General features: G+C 32.7%; 1 protein-coding gene across 1 annotated transcript; it reads left to right on the top strand.

The window, feature by feature from the left end:
* Positions 1–515: 515 nt before the first annotated feature.
* LOC139847816 (small glutamine-rich tetratricopeptide repeat-containing protein 2-like) lies at positions 516–19,621 on the top strand. Its single transcript, XM_071837538.1, has 12 exons — positions 516–633; positions 1,705–1,753; positions 1,826–1,872; positions 1,990–2,023; positions 2,100–2,224; positions 4,100–4,166; positions 4,307–4,409; positions 4,523–4,686; positions 4,881–4,927; positions 18,778–18,855; positions 18,960–19,025; positions 19,221–19,621. Exons 1-10 carry the CDS (start codon positions 607–609, stop codon positions 18,784–18,786), a joined length of 672 nt encoding a protein of 223 aa, XP_071693639.1. The 5' UTR covers positions 516–606; the 3' UTR covers positions 18,787–18,855; positions 18,960–19,025; positions 19,221–19,621.
* The last annotated feature ends 238 nt before the right edge of the window (positions 19,622–19,859 follow it).

Genomic DNA, 19,859 nt, shown 5'->3' with positions numbered 1-19,859 from the left:
CCACTAACAAGTGGATTTTAACTTCAAAATAGGCATGTGTTAATTGAGTACATGTCTATACTAATGGCGATTTTTTGGATAACAATCAACTAATTTTTCGTCAAAATGCAGATAAAGTAGTTGATTCAATAGACATAATGAGTCTTAAGATTAAAATGAGTGTGTTACTTGATACTATTATCTCTATTTTTAGGTGGACACGAAAATTTTAAGGTAATTAATGAACCAGTCACCGTCACCCGAACTCACTTCAAGAGCATCAACCCAAGTTCAGAGGTTAAAGACACCTATAAGAGCGTGGTGGAAGTGTAGATTTGACTAAAATCTCGGTACAATTTATATAGCCAAAAAAGCGACTAATTATGTAGTAACCATATTAAGGAGTAATCATGCATTTTATAATTGACAGGGACGATTTAAGCAGAAGTTGAAAATATAGGGACTATCTGGGAAATTTTGTCCAACTTTTTTTACCCTAATAAATTAGTCGAGTAATACTACTCCAGACCTCCAGTTCTTTATTCTAAACGAGCCGACCTCCTTCTCTGCTAGAATCAAAAAGCTTCGAGATAACTTTTTAGGGCGAAAGAGATAAGAAGAGAAACGATGGTGATAATCAATGATGATTATGAGGTCTGACTTATAAACCTAATTTTTTTTTTTTTTTTTTTTTTTTTTTTTTTATCATTTTACGTAATATTTCTAATTAATTACATTCTGTTTATCTGCTAAACCCTAGATTTCTTTTGTGTATATTTTACATATATTCTGTATCAACGAATTGATTAGTTGTTTTTTTCCAGCTCTATATTACGAGTAATATTAATGTTTTGTATGGTTTTTTGCTGCAACATTATCTTAATATATTTTAATGAAATTATACAGAACGATCAAATCCTCAAAGAGTATAAACTCTATGAGGATTATTGTTTGTATCAATTTGTAATAAATTGCTGGTAAGAATATAGTTTTATCTTAGTTACATTATCAATCTGTTTTGACCAGTAAAGTTAAATGATTTCCAGACTAGTCTCATGTTAATGAATGGATATTTGTTATTGTGCAATTGGATTTGAGTTGTTACCTGATTTACTATAAAATCAGTTGGGTTGTAGAGTTGGGGGAATATATCTGATTTAAACAAGAGAAATGAGGTTTTGATTTTGAGCGAAGTTATTTTTAAACTTGATTTAAGCATTTTTTTTATATGTTCTTATTATAGTTTATTACTACATTAATGAGTAACTAATGCGTTTATAGTATTTTTAAACTTGATATCATAACTAATGTCGGAGGTCCCTAGGAAGCAGCCTCTCTGCTCTACAGAATAGGGAGGGACGACTTCCTCTACCTGGGGACCGATAGGTATCCGTGGGTGGAGGAATGACTTCCCTTTTACTTTAGGGTAGAGGAAAGGACTGTCTACATCTAACCCCCCCATACTCCACTCTAGTGGAATTGGGTATTGTTGTTGTTGTTGTTGTTAAACTTGATTTAAGCATTTTTTAAACTTGATTCAGGCATTTTGTTTTATGTTTACTTATTACAGTTTACTAAATTTATCAGTAACTAACGCGTTTAGTATATTTTGTATTAAAAATAAAATGCATTTGCTTAAAAAAAGTGAGTTATTTTTTGCTTTGTGTACTTATATGACGTCTGTTGGTATCATAATTAATTATTATTTCTTATTGTATATTTCAGAATGCTGTGATCAAAGGGAAGGGCGTTGATGGTTGTTCTGTTGATGAAGGTATATATGTCTCTCATAATAATTTGGGTAACATGAAAATAAGTGTACTGATTGATTGGCTAATTTCCACAGTTAATGATCCAGTCAACTCCAAAATTCCCGAGGCATCACAAACACTGGTACTAATGTTCTGTCTTCTTCATATGTTCTTTTTTTCTCAATTTTTGCTCATATGTATATTTCCGGTTATGATGGCTATTCATTATGCTTTTTCTGATGATTTACTTCTTATGTAGGGTGTAACCGACAAACAAGATAATCGTACCATCGGTAAGTTTTCATTCTTATATTACCCTATTATGCATATCTTGTGTTATACTTTTTACAAATATTTCATGATTGACAGGTTTGAGTGAGGATGAACTTTTTGCTCAATTTTTGGATGCCGAAGAAAAGGCTGGCTTATTAAGGATGTATACACCGGATAAAGCTAAGAAACAGGCACGCAGGTTGTTCAACTGTGCTTTAGGGGTATGCTATTAACTATTAACTTCAAATCTTTTTCCGTTTAGATTACATCATACTTATAATCATGTTTGTCTTAATATTTGTGTTTGCAACAAACTTAGATTTGCCAATTTTGAATCGTCTTATCCTTGAGTGAAAACATCAATACGTTTTTATCTTTTAATATTAACTAGTGGAGGAGCCCTCGCTCCGCGTCGGGACTCCGTTTCGGATATAATTTGTTGTGTTTGGTTCGTAAAATTATTTCGTGTTTAACGGTTATGTCGGTTAAACCTATTCCAAGTTGTATAAAAATTAAAGGCGGTTAAAAATTTAGGTGGATTTGTTGGGGAGTTTTATGGAAAATAAAGAAGTTACGATTTGACCCTTGAACTTTAACTTTAGACCCCTATGAAGTTTACATTTTTTACCCTTAGAATTTACATTTGGCGCCCTAAAGTTTATAATGGTTCTCAATTTTTAGTGTGGTGTCATTGTGGGTACAACCTTTTTGCACGACGTATAAACGATTAAAGCATGGCAAAGAACTATTCATAAAGCCTTTGTCTTTTAGAGTATATATATATATATATATATATATATATATATATATATATATATAATGAGTTACGTAGTTAATTTATATTAAGAAAAAAGGTTAAACAATAATAAAGTGAAAAATTATGTGGTTGATTTAATAATATATATATATATATATATATATATATATATATATATATATATATATATATATATATATATAATGAGTTACGTAGTTAATTTATAATAAGAAAAAAGGTTAAACAATAATAAAGTGAAAAATTATGTGGTTGATTTAATAATAATAATAATAATAATAATAATAATAATAATGATGAATAGTTGTTAGTTAGTAAAAATTATGGGATCGACTTATAATGAATGAGAAGTGTAATGGTTAAAGTATAAAATGTGAAAACTATGTGGTGCGTAAAAATTATGGGATCGACTTATAATGAATGAGAAGTGTAATGGTTAAAGTATAAAATGTGAAAACTATGTGGTACGTTTGTAAAAGCTATAAAGTTAAGTGTTATAAAATGCAAGATTGAATTGTGAAAATATAAAAAGTTTTAGGGGTGTTTGTGAAACTACTGAGGGTTACTATTCCTTTGTTCTATGTCATTTAGATATATAGAGTAATTATATTGTTCTTAAGAACAACTCTGTGTGTCTATATTTTCGTATATATATATTTCTTGAATTGTAGTTAAATGGCTATCATCAACTCGCAAGGCTTTCTATTTTTGACATTTTCACACACAATAGTTAATTTTTGTCTACATTGTTCCCAAATTGTGTGAAGATTTGCCAATTTTCACACACAATAGTTAAATGGCTGTCAAAACCTGAACTTTAAGAAGCTTTGGCGCTTTGCCTATTGAGCTTAATATTCTTATCTCTTAAATATTTAAATGTTGAACCAGTTACTCAAATAGGTTCATTTTTTGCCTTAATGAAACTTATATTGCTGTCTCATACTAGTTTTGAAGCTTGAAGGTGTCATATATATTTTTTGTAGGTAAAAGAAAGACTCTTATTCTGAAAAATTAAATGACTACTTATAGTTAAAAACCTGGTCCATCATACAATTTACCCTAAATGCATTATCAATTGAAGATGCTCCGTATTGTCAAAACATTAAACTAACTATTTAATGTAAATCTTAAAAAAAACTTTAAAAAAAAAACTTGTGTTACAGTTCTCCAGAATTGTGTCAATATTTCACACTTGATACTTATATTTAATGACGTGGGTGTCCTGATAGGATTCTATTATACTTGTATATACCTTTAAATTTGATGATAAAGATTGTTGACTTACTATTGTTTCATTTATATCATTTGTGCATTCTCTAAGGATATGCAAGAATATGGAGTTGAGGTGTTGAGTGTTAAAAATTTAGCTGATATCTTCAAGTCAAAAGGTAATGATTTCTTAAACGGGTTGAAAAAGTTGTATGTTATTTATTTATTACTATTAATAAAAAAAAAGATGGTTAAGTAGAAATGTAAATAGTATCATAGTATACTACTGCATTCACTTAGGTGCTTTTCATGCATGCAGGTAACGATGCTATGATGCTATTCAAGGAGTACCCGTTTGCAATTTTTTCTTACACTGTTGCTATTGCACTTTGTGGTGATAATGCTATCTATTATTGCAACAGGTAACTACTTATTTTATTACCCAAACAATTAGAAGTTTTTTTTATTGGTCTAAATGTACATCATCATCATCTAAATTACTTGTTTTTGTGAATGGGTACTTTTACATTTACAGAGCAGCTGCTTACACACAGACCAAACAGTATACCGAGGCAATCAGTGATTGTCAAAAAGCGATTGAATTAGACTCGTCATACCGCAAAGCTTATAGCCGATTAGGTTCTGTGTACTTTGCTCAAGGGAAGTACAATGATGCTATCCATAAAGGCTTTAAGAAAGGTCTGTTTTTATCATATTACAAAAAATTGTAACATCAAAATATGAATTATTATTCTTTTAATTATTTAATGGAGCATTTTTTTGTTACCTGGAATTATTATTATTATGTGAAGGTTGTTAAACGGTTGTATATATTAAATATATTAATATTAATATTAATTATTATTATATTATTCTGGTATTCATGCATGCAGCCTTGCAATTGGATCCGGATAATGAATCAATGAAAGGATATATTCAGGTTAGTTAGTACATCCTTCAGTTTGATTAATTGAATTAATTATTATATAGTTGTTATAATTCAGTAGGCTTATAACTACCTTTAATGGTTATAAGAACAAAGAGAGAAAAAGAGAGAAGAATGAGAGAAGAAATATTGATATTGATATTTCAAGAGAAATGGTGCACCTTAAATGGCTACCATACATGTCTATTTATAGCATAAAATATTACTATGCAAGAAATATAATAATAATAAAATTAACATCCAATCTAGATATTTTATAACACTCCCCCTTGGATGACAATTTTATTAGAGAATAACTAGTACTGCCTCGTTAAAAACCTTGCTAAAGAAAACCCATTGGGATAAAACTTTAGCTAAGGGAAAAAGAGTGCAGCATAGAGTTGACTCCCCCTCAAGTAGGCAACGTCTGAGTTGTTACATCTTCTGAACATGCCTCATGTCAATATTATGAACGTGTGTTCTGAAAATAGCAGTTGGCAGTGCTTTGGTATAAAGATCAGCAGAGTTGTTGATTGAACGTATCTCATTTTAATCTGGTTGTCTTTTACGAGATCTTGAGTATATGAGAAGAATCTGAGGTTTTCATCTGAAACTGTATCATCTAAATCTTTTATGTACAAGTTTAGCCCCTGTGATTTGTCTACAGTCTCCTTCATGGTTTGCTCAAACACTTGTTTCAATTCCTATTCCCTTGTAGTTTTTTCTGAGCCTTATCAACATACCATTCTTTTCCATCAAACTTATGACCGTTAAGACCGTCTATGGCTTTAGCGCCTCGTCAGTATTTATATTTTGTTCAGTCACTTTTGATACTCTTCTTTCATTTGTATTATGCAAGCTGTAACATCCCGCGTTTTTCCGTTAAATTTATTTTTAACACCGTCTTTTTTTTTTTTTAATAATATCTTTCGCTATTTAAATTCCCAATTTCCGTTGACTAACGTTTATAATATTCTCGTTATTTAATTATAACATCACTCGTCTACTCGAGCGTTTTTAAAATATTCGTTTGGTTAAATCCCGCACCCGCTTCTAAACTTGAGGGACTAAAATTGACACGGGGCAAACTAGTTGACTAGGTCAACTAGTCCACCCCAATCACCACCATTCAATCCCTCCATCTCTCTCTCTTTCTTTCTTTTTTTTCTCTCAAGAACACAAACATAATTCATCATCTAAATCCGGATCGGGAAGCAAACTTCAAAACAAATTACATATTCGTGATCCTCTCATCATCCTCTTCGATTTGGTACCAATTTCATCCATTTTGGGTAACATTTCTAAAACACTAAATTTCTCTAAATTCGTTTTATATACTTGAAATTGTGTTAGTTAGTGTCTATGGCTCGTGTGTAACATGAATATATGTTTTGTTTGCTCGATTTGTGGTTTGGAGTAACTAGTTTGAGTTTTTGAAATGGGTTTGCTTAATCCTTGATTTTGGATGAGTTAATGTTGTTAGATTGTTAAAGTGCATGTTTTAATTGTGTTACTAGTATCATTAGCCACATTTGGATGTGTAGGTTGATTAAGAAAACTTCAAAAACCCGATTAATGATTTTGTGATGTTTGACTAGGGTTTGATAGTTCTTGACATGAACTTTTGGATGCTTAAATGCCATGGAATGTTAATTGTTAGTGTTTAGTAGTAATGTATGCTTCATTACCTTCGAAACGGCATATCGTATGTGTAAATTGGATTCCCGAATCATAAAATACGTTTTACGAACTTGAAACTTTGAAAATAAACCTTTCTTGATCAATTGACGAGTTTTCGGTTATTGTAAATGATGTTTTTGATTGATGATATGTGGTTAGTTGTATTCCTCGTCAAAATACCTTTTCGACGATATATGATAGGCATTATAAGTGTTTGCGGGTCAAGAATTGGGTTGGAAAAGGTTTTGGTTCGTGCACACTTGGAAAAACTGACCAGAATTCTCTGCCCAGGTAGTGGCGCGGCGCGCCACATCCCCGCGCGGCGCGCAGAATCACCTGGCCAGATTCTGCTCACTTTGTCACATTTCACGCGAAATGTTTGCTATGCTACGCACCTCCGATTAACATGTAACTTGGCCAACATGCTCATATATGACTTCTAAGCTTAGAAAAATAGTTTGGGACCCGACCCGAACGCGTTGACTTTTTCGTTGACTTTGACCAAGTTTGACTTTTAGTCAAACTTAACCAAACTTTTATACAATCATTCTAACATGCTTTTACACTTGTTTCTTGTATGAAACTTGACAACGTGATTCACATGCTATACTTAATCGAGTCGTAACGAGCCATAGGACTAATTGAACACATTTCGCCCGACCTTGTGTCGTAACCGGTTAATTGATACAACTTATTTGTTTAGGTCAAGGCTAAGCAACTTTCATGCACACGTTTACTTTGTGAAGTACATTTATACTCGTGCACTCGAGGTGAGATCATAGTCCCACCTTTTCAACAACTTTTATTCTTTTAAATCGTGGGCTGAGAAACATATACATTACATACTTATATACATTTCACATGTATATATACTTTTCATACTTTTATACTTTGAACACAAATACGAATACAAAGATACAGACGAGTTAGAACAAAAGTCCTCAATCCAATTATCATTAGTTCCACTTGCAGGGTGTAAGTGTAAGCGAGTGATTATGTTGTGTGGCCATACGGGTTTAACGAACCCTCATTCAGACGGTTCGCTACCGTTAGTGGATGAAATATAATTTCAACGTGCATAGTGTATGTTCTAACACTATATTCAAAATTCAGAGGGAAGATTCAGTTAAGCTTTGGTAATTGGGTGCTCGCAATACAAACTACATTCTTCGGAATAAATACGATTTGGATAATCATCTATACAAACTATTGTGGTTCAAAATATACGTTTACAAATACATCTATGATTTCACCAACGTTTTTCGTTGACAGTTTTCTATATGTTTCTCAGGTTCATACTTGGCTATTTGATACATGCTTCCGCGTACATTCATACTTGCTTGGGGTCAAGCATACATGCATACACTCTGATTTCATGCTTGGAGTCAAGCATACATACATGCATACGCTAGTGATAGCACCGTTGGATTCAAACATATTGTTTACATGCTTACGCTATTTATAGCAACTGTGATTTTAAACTAATTATGTCGCAAGATATTTCATTTGTACTTTACTACTTTTGTAAACTTAAACTCGTTGTCGATCCGTCTGGTGAACTAAACTTTGCAAGTCATGCACATTTCAAATGAATGCGACATAATTTTGGTCAAACGCGTCTCATATAGGGACTATGACCACGCAACGGGACCTAAGTAGCGGCGCCGTCAATAACGGTTTTGGTCGGGTCGCTACAAGTGGTATCAGAGCGTTGGTTGTAGGGAACTAGGACGTGCATTAGTGTGTCTAACAGAGTCGTTAGGACGCATTAGTGAGTCTAGACTACAACCGGATAGTTAGCATTTGCATTCTGACATACATTTGCTATAGATAGCACTTACTTGACTACTTGTGCATTATAGTTGAATCATTCTTAGGCAAACTTTTTAATGGTACCCAACCTTCATCATACGAACTCGTATTCCGCCACTTTCTGGTAACACACGTAAATTCAAGATTCATGCGCGTAAGGATGACAACGACTTCATTGGTCACACTTGTCCGGGAACCCTGTCTCCCAGATTATGATTCGCCACCGTTTCAACTTACTATCGGTGTCACACCGGTGTTCCTTACTATCTACCACTTCTTGTTACTACCATCACTACTCTAGGTGAGTATCGTCATCGCTAATTATCACTACGGTTGCGTGCTTTTTGTTATCATGATTCGTTACTCTTTTCGTGCCTAAGGGCATTATCGCTTGACTTGAACCGCAATGACGTGAACAATCATTTATACACTTCCCTCGGGGAACGCTTCTTTATAGTTGCACTAATTCTTTCGATTCAATACGAGTCACGTTAGAGACGTCGTTACACTTTGTTTATTTTAAACTTCACGATTACACGAACTTGAATCTATAGAGTGATGTGGGAATGGAGGTATGAGTTAGCGTAATATAACGACACTCGATCAACGTGGTTATATTACGGTAAGACATACCAAAGTTCTAGTGACACGTGATGGTGGTTAGACTCGATCAACCTAAACACCACCATGTGCCATGTACATGACTTCATCTTTTCAGGTTTGGACATCCGAAAACTCCGAGAATATTTATAGCAACCATACCGGGGACACACCTTCAATTTTTGTCAAATTATATTTATGCTTCCGAATGAATTACCGATTCCATTCGACTTCAACCGTATGTCACACGGGTATACTAGCTCGTCCTCGCGCAGTCTTATTGACTAACTACAATTTACTCGTTATGCTCGCATCGAGGCGGAAACTTCTCTCGCCTTACACTCGTAATTCCGGTTCAGGAAATCTTTTATTTTAAATTCTCAATGGAGAGAGACTCTTCACGTTATACTAGTATTCACCTCGAGGGTGAATAGTTCCGACGAACGTTTTTCTTTCAAAAACCCGATAAGAACTTGCCCCGACGAACGTTTTTGGAAACCGATAAATCTTCCGCGACGCGAATTTTCTTGAGAAACTTGTCCTAGCTAACGTTTTCAATTCCTAGCAAACTTGTTCAATATGCCTTAGGGAAATGTACCCCGTTTCGGATCGAGATCCTCGTTTCACTTCTAGATTTTGGAGTGCCTTACAAAAAGCCTCGGGACCGCGTTTAGACATGAGTACCGCGTACCATTCACAACCCGACGGACCGAACAAACATGCGATTTAAACCTTGGAAACCATAATACAAGTTTGTATTACCAACTTCAAATTTACTTGAGAAAAGTATTTTCCTTTAACCGAATCCTCGTACTACAATGATTTTCATTCGAGTGTTGACGCCACGCCTTCGAAACCTTATATGACCGGAAACGTCATTCTCCTTTTGTCGAACCAAGTAAACGATGACCAATTCACCGGGACCGGGATTATGCATGAGCGACCGAGAAAACTTATCCATATCCAAGAAAGACCCAACACGACTCGTTGTCGCCAAATGAGCTACGCCGATTTAGACGTAAACATTTCAAATTCCACGTGGGAAACTGCGTCACGTTAAGAGTCGCACCTTGGAAAGGTGCAATCCGTTTCGGGAAAACGTAGGAAGCTAAATCCGCGATATTTTGATCCTTTAAATTCTTGGGGTGTTTTGGACCCGTCGCTAGCCGTTTAGACTTTTCCGACTCATTTTGGGTCTCCGTTTATCCTACATTCGATGTATCAACTCAAAGACGTGTTTTGCGAAACAAGAACTTGTTATCTCCTTTGATGAACTCACTATCGACGATAACCCTCACTTCCTAGGAGGACCGGTTGAAACCATAAATCGTGAAGCCAAACCTTAAAACAACATATGATCCCGACCGTCAAAAATTCGTTGAAATACCCTAGAACGTACTTCTCCCTCATTCGTAGAATTGGCAACACAAAATCTCGAGGAAGATTCAACAACTACTACTTCCAACTAAATTTCGGGACGAAATTTCTTTTGAGATGTGGATAATGTAACATCCCGCGTTTTTCCGTTAAATTTATTTTTAACACCGTCTTTTTTTTTTTTTTAATAATATCTTTCGCTATTTAAATTCCCAATTTCCGTTGACTAACGTTTATAATATTCTCGTTATTTAATTATAACATCACTCGTCTACTCGAGCGTTTTTAAAATATTCGTTTGGTTAAATCCCGCACCCGCTTCTAAACTCGAGGGACTAAAATTGACACGGGGCAAACTAGTTGACTAGGTCAACTAGTCCACCCCAATCACCACCATTCAATCCCTCCATCTCTCTCTCTTTCTTTCTTTTTTTTCTCTCAAGAACACAAACATAATTCATCATCTAAATCCGGATCGGGAAGCAAACTTCAAAACAAATTACATATTCGTGATCCTCTCATCATCCTCTTCGATTTGGTACCAATTTCATCCATTTTGGGTAACATTTCTAAAACACTAAATTTCTCTAAATTCGTTTTATATACTTGAAATTGTGTTAGTTAGTGTCTATGGCTCGTGTGTAACATGAATATATGTTTTGTTTGCTCGATTTGTGGTTTGGAGTAACTAGTTTGAGTTTTTGAAATGGGTTTGCTTAATCCTTGATTTTGGATGAGTTAATGTTGTTAGATTGTTAAAGTGCATGTTTTAATTGTGTTACTAGTATCATTAGCCACATTTGGATGTGTAGGTTGATTAAGAAAACTTCAAAAACCCGATTAATGATTTTGTGATGTTTGACTAGGGTTTGATAGTTCTTGACATGAACTTTTGGATGCTTAAATGCCATGGAATGTTAATTGTTAGTGTTTAGTAGTAATGTATGCTTCATTACCTTCGAAACGGCATATCGTATGTGTAAATTGGATTCCCGAATCATAAAATACGTTTTACGAACTTGAAACTTTGAAAATAAACCTTTCTTGATCAATTGACGAGTTTTCGGTTATTGTAAATGATGTTTTTGATTGATGATATGTGGTTAGTTGTATTCCTCGTCAAAATACCTTTTCGACGATATATGATAGGCATTATAAGTGTTTGCGGGTCAAGAATTGGGTTGGAAAAGGTTTTGGTTCGTGCACACTTGGAAAAACTGACCAGAATTCTCTGCCCAGGTAGTGGCGCGGCGCGCCACATCCCCGCGCGGCGCGCAGAATCACCTGGCCAGATTCTGCTCACTTTGTCACATTTCACGCGAAATGTTTGCTATGCTACGCACCTCCGATTAACATGTAACTTGGCCAACATGCTCATATATGACTTCTAAGCTTAGAAAAATAGTTTGGGACCCGACCCGAACGCGTTGACTTTTTCGTTGACTTTGACCAAGTTTGACTTTTAGTCAAACTTAACCAAACTTTTATACAATCATTCTAACATGCTTTTACACTTGTTTCTTGTATGAAACTTGACAACGTGATTCACATGCTATACTTAATCGAGTCGTAACGAGCCATAGGACTAATTGAACACATTTCGCCCGACCTTGTGTCGTAACCGGTTAATTGATACAACTTATTTGTTTAGGTCAAGGCTAAGCAACTTTCATGCACACGTTTACTTTGTGAAGTACATTTATACTCGTGCACTCGAGGTGAGATCATAGTCCCACCTTTTCAACAACTTTTATTCTTTTAAATCGTGGGCTGAGAAACATATACATTACATACTTATATACATTTCACATGTATATATACTTTTCATACTTTTATACTTTGAACACAAATACGAATACAAAGATACAGACGAGTTAGAACAAAAGTCCTCAATCCAATTATCATTAGTTCCACTTGCAGGGTGTAAGTGTAAGCGAGTGATTATGTTGTGTGGCCATACGGGTTTAACGAACCCTCATTCAGACGGTTCGCTACCGTTAGTGGATGAAATATAATTTCAACGTGCATAGTGTATGTTCTAACACTATATTCAAAATTCAGAGGGAAGATTCAGTTAAGCTTTGGTAATTGGGTGCTCGCAATACAAACTACATTCTTCGGAATAAATACGATTTGGATAATCATCTATACAAACTATTGTGGTTCAAAATATACGTTTACAAATACATCTATGATTTCACCAACGTTTTTCGTTGACAGTTTTCTATATGTTTCTCAGGTTCATACTTGGCTATTTGATACATGCTTCCGCGTACATTCATACTTGCTTGGGGTCAAGCATACATGCATACACTCTGATTTCATGCTTGGAGTCAAGCATACATACATGCATACGCTAGTGATAGCACCGTTGGATTCAAACATATTGTTTACATGCTTACGCTATTTATAGCAACTGTGATTTTAAACTAATTATGTCGCAAGATATTTCATTTGTACTTTACTACTTTTGTAAACTTAAACTCGTTATCGATCCGTCTGGTGAACTAAACTTTGCAAGTCATGCACATTTCAAATGAATGCGACATAATTTTGGTCAAACGCGTCTCATATAGGGACTATGACCACGCAACGGGACCTAAGTAGCGGCGCCGTCAATAACGGTTTTGGTCGGGTCGCTACACAAGCTGCATTATCTTCATATATAGTTGTTGGTGAAGATAGTTGTTAGTCTTTTATAGCGTTCTAGTCCACAAGAATCAATAATGATTTGTGTCATTGATCTCAACCAAACACATTTTCGAGTAGTTTCATATAATGCAATCACTTCGTCATGATTTGATGATGTTGCAACAAGTGTTTGTTTTAAGAACACCATGATTTTGTGGTACCTCCATTTAGGAATACATATCGAGTTTGAGATTTATCTTTATGAGGATTTGATGAATGACCTGCATATACATAATCAACCAAATCTTGTTTTGAAACGTTAGAATAAAATAATTTTAAATCAGTAGTTCCCCGAAGGTATCAAACTATTTGTTTGATCCCATTCCAATGTCTTTTGGTAGGGGCTGAGCTGAACCTTGTCAACAAATTAACTGCAAAAGAAATGTCAGATCTTGTATAATCTATAAGATACATAAGAACCTCAATTGCACTAAAATATAGAACTTCCGATCTGTTAAAATTTTCATGATCTTCGCAGGGATGAAATAGATCAGTGTCAATATTGAGTGATCTAACAACAATGAGTTTGTCTTTAAAAAAAATGTTTTAAAATCTTTTCGGTATAAGTTGTTTGATGTACAAGTAAACCATTAGGCATATGCTCAATTTGCAATCCAAGGTAATACTTGATTTTTTCAAGATCTTTCATTTCAAAATAATTCTTTAGAAGTTGAATGATTTCATATATCTCTTTATTTGTTCATATGATGTTAAGAACATTGACATAAACAACTACGATCTCATATCCGAACATTGTTTTTATAAAACATACGTGCAAAATAAGTTTATATTTATACCCTTTTTTTTATCAAGTAGTCATTTAATCGGTAATACCACATACGTCCCATTTGTATAAACCCATTTAGAAATCTTTGTGATTTAATGGAATATATTCCCTTGGGTTTTACATTAGATGCTTATGATACCTTAACCCTTTAGGTATATTCATATATATCACTATTAAGTGATCCATACAGATAAGTAGTAACAACATTCATGAGATGCATTTAAATAACTACCAGGTTGATTAAGTGTCTAATAAGTAATTGTATCCATTACAGGAGGATAAGTTTTCCTCCTAATTCATTTCTGGTCTTTGTGGAAAATATTGAGTTACAAGTCTAGTTTTGCCTTGCAACTTCATTTGCACATTTCTTTTCGGATAAAAATTCATTTGTATCCCATACGTTTCACATCTTTAAAAGTGATAACGATTGATCCGAAAACTTTTCTTTTATCGAGCGATTCTAATTCAGCTCGTATTGCTCCTTTCCATTGAGCTCAATCATGTCCATTTTGTATATTCAATGATAGATTTTAGTTCCAGATCATCATCTTTATTCATGATGTCATTGTAACATTATATGAAAATATCTCATAGAGATTTTAATTTCATTTCGGTTCCATAATATTGCATAGTTTATCGCAATTTTAGTATTTACATTTATCAATATCCTCTGTAGAAGGAATATTGATTTGCGGTTCTTCTTGAACACTTTCTTTTACCTCATTATCAGCTGATTTTCTTTTTCGAGGATTTTTATCTTCGGAACCAATTGATCTTCCACGTTTGATGCGTGGCAAAGACTCAACAATGACATTATTGCCAGCTTTTGGAATTTCAGTTCGAGCTGGAGCATTTATCGCTGGTATATATGATTTAGTCACTTTTTTTATATCTGTAAATGCATAAAGTAATTAATTTGCAAGTTCTTGCATATGCATTATTTTTGAACTTTCGTTTCACATTCTTTTGTGCGAGTTCAATATACCTTAATTGATGTTCACATCATGAAGCATCATTTTATTTTTTATTTTTTTTTCTCCCCCTAATCTAGGGAACAATGTTTTATTAAAATGACAATCAGCAAAACGTGCTGTAAAAACATCACCCATCATGGGTTCAATATATCTTATGATTGAAGATGTTTTATATCCAAAATATATTACCATCTTTCTTTGAAGAACCATTTTATTGTGTTGTGGTGATACAATTGGAACATACACTGCACAACCAATGTTATAAGGTGGAAAATATTTGGCTCTTGGCCAAAATCAAGTAGTAAGTGAAAATATTTATGACTTCCACATGGTATAATGCGAATTAATGTCGCAGCATGTAAATTTACATGTCCACATATAAATATTGAGAGTTTTGTACTCATTATCAATTGTCTATTTATTAGCTGCAAGCGTTTATCTATTGATTCAGCTAAACCAATTTTGTGTATGCATATGAGCAACTGGATGTTCAACAACAATCCCTGTAGATATATAATGATCATTAAATGCTTGAGATGTTAACTCACCAGCATTATCAAGTCTCATCCTTTTAATGGTGTAATCAGAATAATGTGTTCTCAATTTAATAATTTGTGCAAGAAACTTTGCAAATGCCATATTACGGCTTGATAACATATAAATATGAGACCATCCGCTAGATGCGTCTATTAGAACCATGAAATATCAAAATGGTTCACATGATGGATGAATTGGTTCATATATCTTACCTTGAATTCTTTCAAGAAACATTTGTGATTCTTTTTCACAATATACTTTTCATTAATCACCATATGTGCTTTCCATTAATCACCATATGTGTTTTTTTTTTTTTTTTTTTTTATAAATCACCATATGTGCTTTTTCATCATATATCCTTTTCACCATATACGCTTTTAATCATATGCGCTGTGTTTTTCACCATATGCGCTTTTCATCATATGCGCTGCGCTTTTCATCATATTCGCTTTTTATCATATGCGCTTATTATATGCGCTACGCTTTTCATCATATGCGCTTTTCAGCATATGCGCTTTTATAATATGCGCTTTTTATCATATGCGTTTTTATAATATGCGCTTTTTATCATATGCGTTTTTTATGTGAATAGTAAATTAATTAATTTCGTTTTACTATTCATATGAATTAATTTCGATTTACTATTTTGTTAATTGAGTAATATATATACATCATATACTTGTGACTCCGAAGGCTCAAATGAATTTGACCATATAGTTATATGTTGTACCTTGCACATTAATTTTCAGTAGAAGCTTTAGATGCATATTATTTTCAGTAGAAGCTTTAGATGCACTTTTTTTTTAATCACCAAATACCACAAACACTTTGTTTGCGTTTGTTCATAGTCATCAATGAAAACCATTTTCTTTAATTTTATTTTATACAATAAAATTAACGCATCATTATTCTTTTCAAAAAAAATAATTTATTGTTATTGTTCACTTGTGCCATGTTTAACAACAAAAGTCAACAACCTCTGTCTTGTTTGTTGTGGCAACCAAAAACAACCTTTGCTTTTGTTACCGAGAATCCAAGATCAAAAAACAATTAATTTTTAATTAATCTTTTATCAAAACCATAAATGATTTTATTGATCTACGTTGATATGGCCATAAAGAATTGACGGCTGACCTACTTTTGTAAGTGTATTTCGGCTATCATCCCGAAAACGCACAACGACCTTTTTTTTTTTTTTTATGAACTATTTGTTTCATATCTAGCTTAGGCAATTATTGTGAACATTTGGTCCCTATAAGAGCATTTATTTTTTAGACTTTTAGTTGATTTGTACTTGTCACAATTAGGGATAGCACCCGCGGGTCGTGAATGCGGATCCATTGGATCCATCACCCGTACCCGCGGATTTTTTTTTTTTAAATCAAATAACTGGAAATTTGGAATTTTTTTTTTTTTTTTTTAAGAAACATCCAATTGAACCCTTGTTCGTTGAAACAATTTGACTATCTTTTTAACTCCCCATTATTAAACGGGCCATTTTGATGCACACTCTTAAAAAAATAATTTGTTTTTTAAGTTTTATTATTCAACCTCCTTTTTTCAACGGTCACGTTTTTAACAAAACATTTGACAAGTTTGGAAAATTTTTTTTTATTGATTATCATCAAAAGTTTTCTATTGTCACTCTACTGGATGGAATTATGGCATACAACCAAAATTGCAACCCAACACTACATAAGAACAAAAAGGTTGTTTTTAATTAACATATGTATATGTGTTAAACTCAGAATAATAATAACTTATTTTAGAAAATTAACATAAGACATGTTGAAACATTTTTGTCACATTTAGCTCATCAAGTCTAATACTTATCATTGATAGATTTTATCACGTCTAGGAGATGTTTACTTTTTTCTTGTATTAAGTCCTACTTTCATTTACCTTTGTTTGGAAAAAAGTTTTTTTTTTTACTTTGCTTTCCCCCTTTCTGTAAAACTCATTTAAACACTTTCTTTGTTTTTTTTTTTTTAAAAAAAAACTTCCTTTTTTTTTTTTACGTTACCCGTAAATTATAAATATATAAAAAAAACTTTTTGTTTAAATTTTTTTTCTAGTTTTTAAAAGGCCACTTGACCAATTTTTAAATTCTTTCACAACACCTGATATCGTGATCGTGACCTTTCACCAAAGCAAGAGATATTCTTGATAAACTAAACACGGACTCGTGTTTGAAATTGTCGGCCACAAAAAAATTCATTTGATAAAAGTATATATATTTTTTTTAGTTATAGAAGGAGACCACTTCATTTTCAATACTTCATTTTTGACAAAAAACTATTCCATTTTACCATCCCTTTTTTTCTTATTTTAACTTTTAAGATTTACTTTTAATAAAAATACAAACTACTTTTTTTTTATTTTAACTTTTAAGATTTACTTTTTAATAAAAATACAAACTACTTTTTGTATTTTAACTTTTAAGATTTACTTTTAATAAAAATACAAACTACTTTTTGTATTTTAACTTTTAAAATTTACTTTTAATAAAAATACAAACTACTTTTTTGTATTTTAACTTTTAAGATTTACTTTTAATAAAAATACAAACTACTTTTTCTTATTTTAACTTTTAAGATTTATAAATTTAAGAATAAACATTAGTATGCATGAAATAAATAATGATTAATTGCATAAGTAATCATAAATGTTAGATAACATATAAAGACCCCGTCGTATTCGTATTGATCGGAATTAATCTCGACCCATGGTACCGTGTTGTCAAATGACGTGTTGCGTACATAAAGTACCGTGTTGTCAAATGACGTGTTGCGTACAATCATGAGGTCTTATTAACATAAATATAAATGTTAGTGAAGTTAATAAGAGTTAGATTACAGAAAATATAATTCAGGTGGTATAACCGACCATATATAACTTAAATAACATAAATATAAATGTTAGTGAAGTTAGTAAAAGTTAGATTACAGAAATATAATTCAGGTGGTATAACCGACCATATATAACTTAAATAACATAAATATAAATGTTAGTAGTCCAAAATTTGATATATTCGAGTCTGAAAATTATTAATAATTTCATACCTTGATTAGTGATTCGTGATCGTTTGAGATATCTTTTAATTACACTAAGCTTTTCGTGCTGATAACGTGTTATAATTAAGTAGGCTTATAACTACTTTTAATGGTTATAAGAACAAAGAGAGAAAAAGAGAGAAGAAGGAGAGAAGAAATATTGATATTGATATTTCAAGAGAAATGGTGCACCTTAAATGGCTACCATACATGTCTATTTATAGCATAAAATATTACTATGCAAGAAATATAATAATAATAAAATTAACATCCAATTTAGATATTTTATAACAATAGTTTTCTTTTTGCGTGTGTGATATATTTTTGGTTTTTTTTTCTTTTTCTTACTTATAGGCAGCTTAGCAGAAAATCATGGAAGAGCATAATAGGGAGAGCTATCCTCAGTTTGATCTCAATGATTATCCATTGGCAGTATGTCTTCTTCCTATATTTTTTTCAACTTTTTTTTTCTTTCTATTATTTGTATATGTATTTTGGGTGATGTCTTCAATATGCTTGTTATACTTATTATGTAGAGTGACGAGGACCGAAAGATTATGAAAATGATTAATGAATATAATCGTCGAAATCACGCATCATTGGTAAATTTTGATTATTCTATTTTTTTAATATGCTATCCAGATCCTCCCATGTCAACATATAAAGTTAGAGAGTTCATTCATTCTTTTATATATGAACATGTTGATAACATTATTAATTGCACATTAATAATCTTGTGTTATAATAACTTGTATGGATATGAATGAATTGAAATTGAATGTATTTATAATTGACAGGCGAGCAGAAACTCACTGAAGAGGGACAAAGAGTTGGTGATGATCAATTAGAGATGCTTGGTGATGCTCTGAGATCTGTAGGTCAGATGGTTGGTGGTGATAGTATTAAGATAGAAACACAAGACAACAACAACAACAACTTTGATTGATGGAAACTAAACACCATGATGTGGATTATTATTAGTATGTTAATGTTAATGTAATAGTTGCAGTTGCTTAAATTCCTTTAAAGTACCAACTGGTTATGAATCCTAAGTATTGACTGTAATCATTTGGTGGAAACTTAACACATCCCATCATGCTTTTGAAACTAGCTTTCTTTGTTCAGAATATGTTAATTCCAGTAGGTTTTGTTAAGCTAAATTTTGGTAATTGTTGAAAATGAAACGCTGTCGCTAGATACAGACTACATGTGTTACCTTGTGTTTAAGCTATCTGAAAAGTGTCACGGTTTGCATTAATGTCCAGTCAGAGTACGAGATGTACTCCGTGTTAACGGATATTAGACGTAGCCATTATCTTATGTAATATCTAGCATTAAATGTAGGCATATCTATCCATATCTCATATTAAATGTAGGATCCCTAAAATCAAGGGATATGAGATCAGATCATGTACTATATATTTGGTCTCTTTGAT

This window comes from Rutidosis leptorrhynchoides, chromosome 5, assembly GCF_046630445.1.
Source record: "Rutidosis leptorrhynchoides isolate AG116_Rl617_1_P2 chromosome 5, CSIRO_AGI_Rlap_v1, whole genome shotgun sequence".
In the NCBI taxonomy this organism is placed as follows: domain Eukaryota; kingdom Viridiplantae; phylum Streptophyta; class Magnoliopsida; order Asterales; family Asteraceae; genus Rutidosis; species Rutidosis leptorrhynchoides.
This window is presented reverse-complemented; position numbering and strand designations above follow the sequence as displayed.

What these genes read in the sequence shown, in the direction of transcription:
- LOC139847816 (XM_071837538.1), top strand. Translation starts at nt 607, where the DNA reads ATGGTGATAATCAATGATGATTATGAG. An exon ending in TGATATCTTCAAGTCAAAAG is followed by an intron (nt 4,167 to 4,306) that starts GTAATGATTTCT and finishes TCATGCATGCAG; the next exon opens with GTAACGATGCTATGATGCTA. An exon ending in GCTATCTATTATTGCAACAG is followed by an intron (nt 4,410 to 4,522) that starts GTAACTACTTAT and finishes TTACATTTACAG; the next exon opens with AGCAGCTGCTTACACACAGA.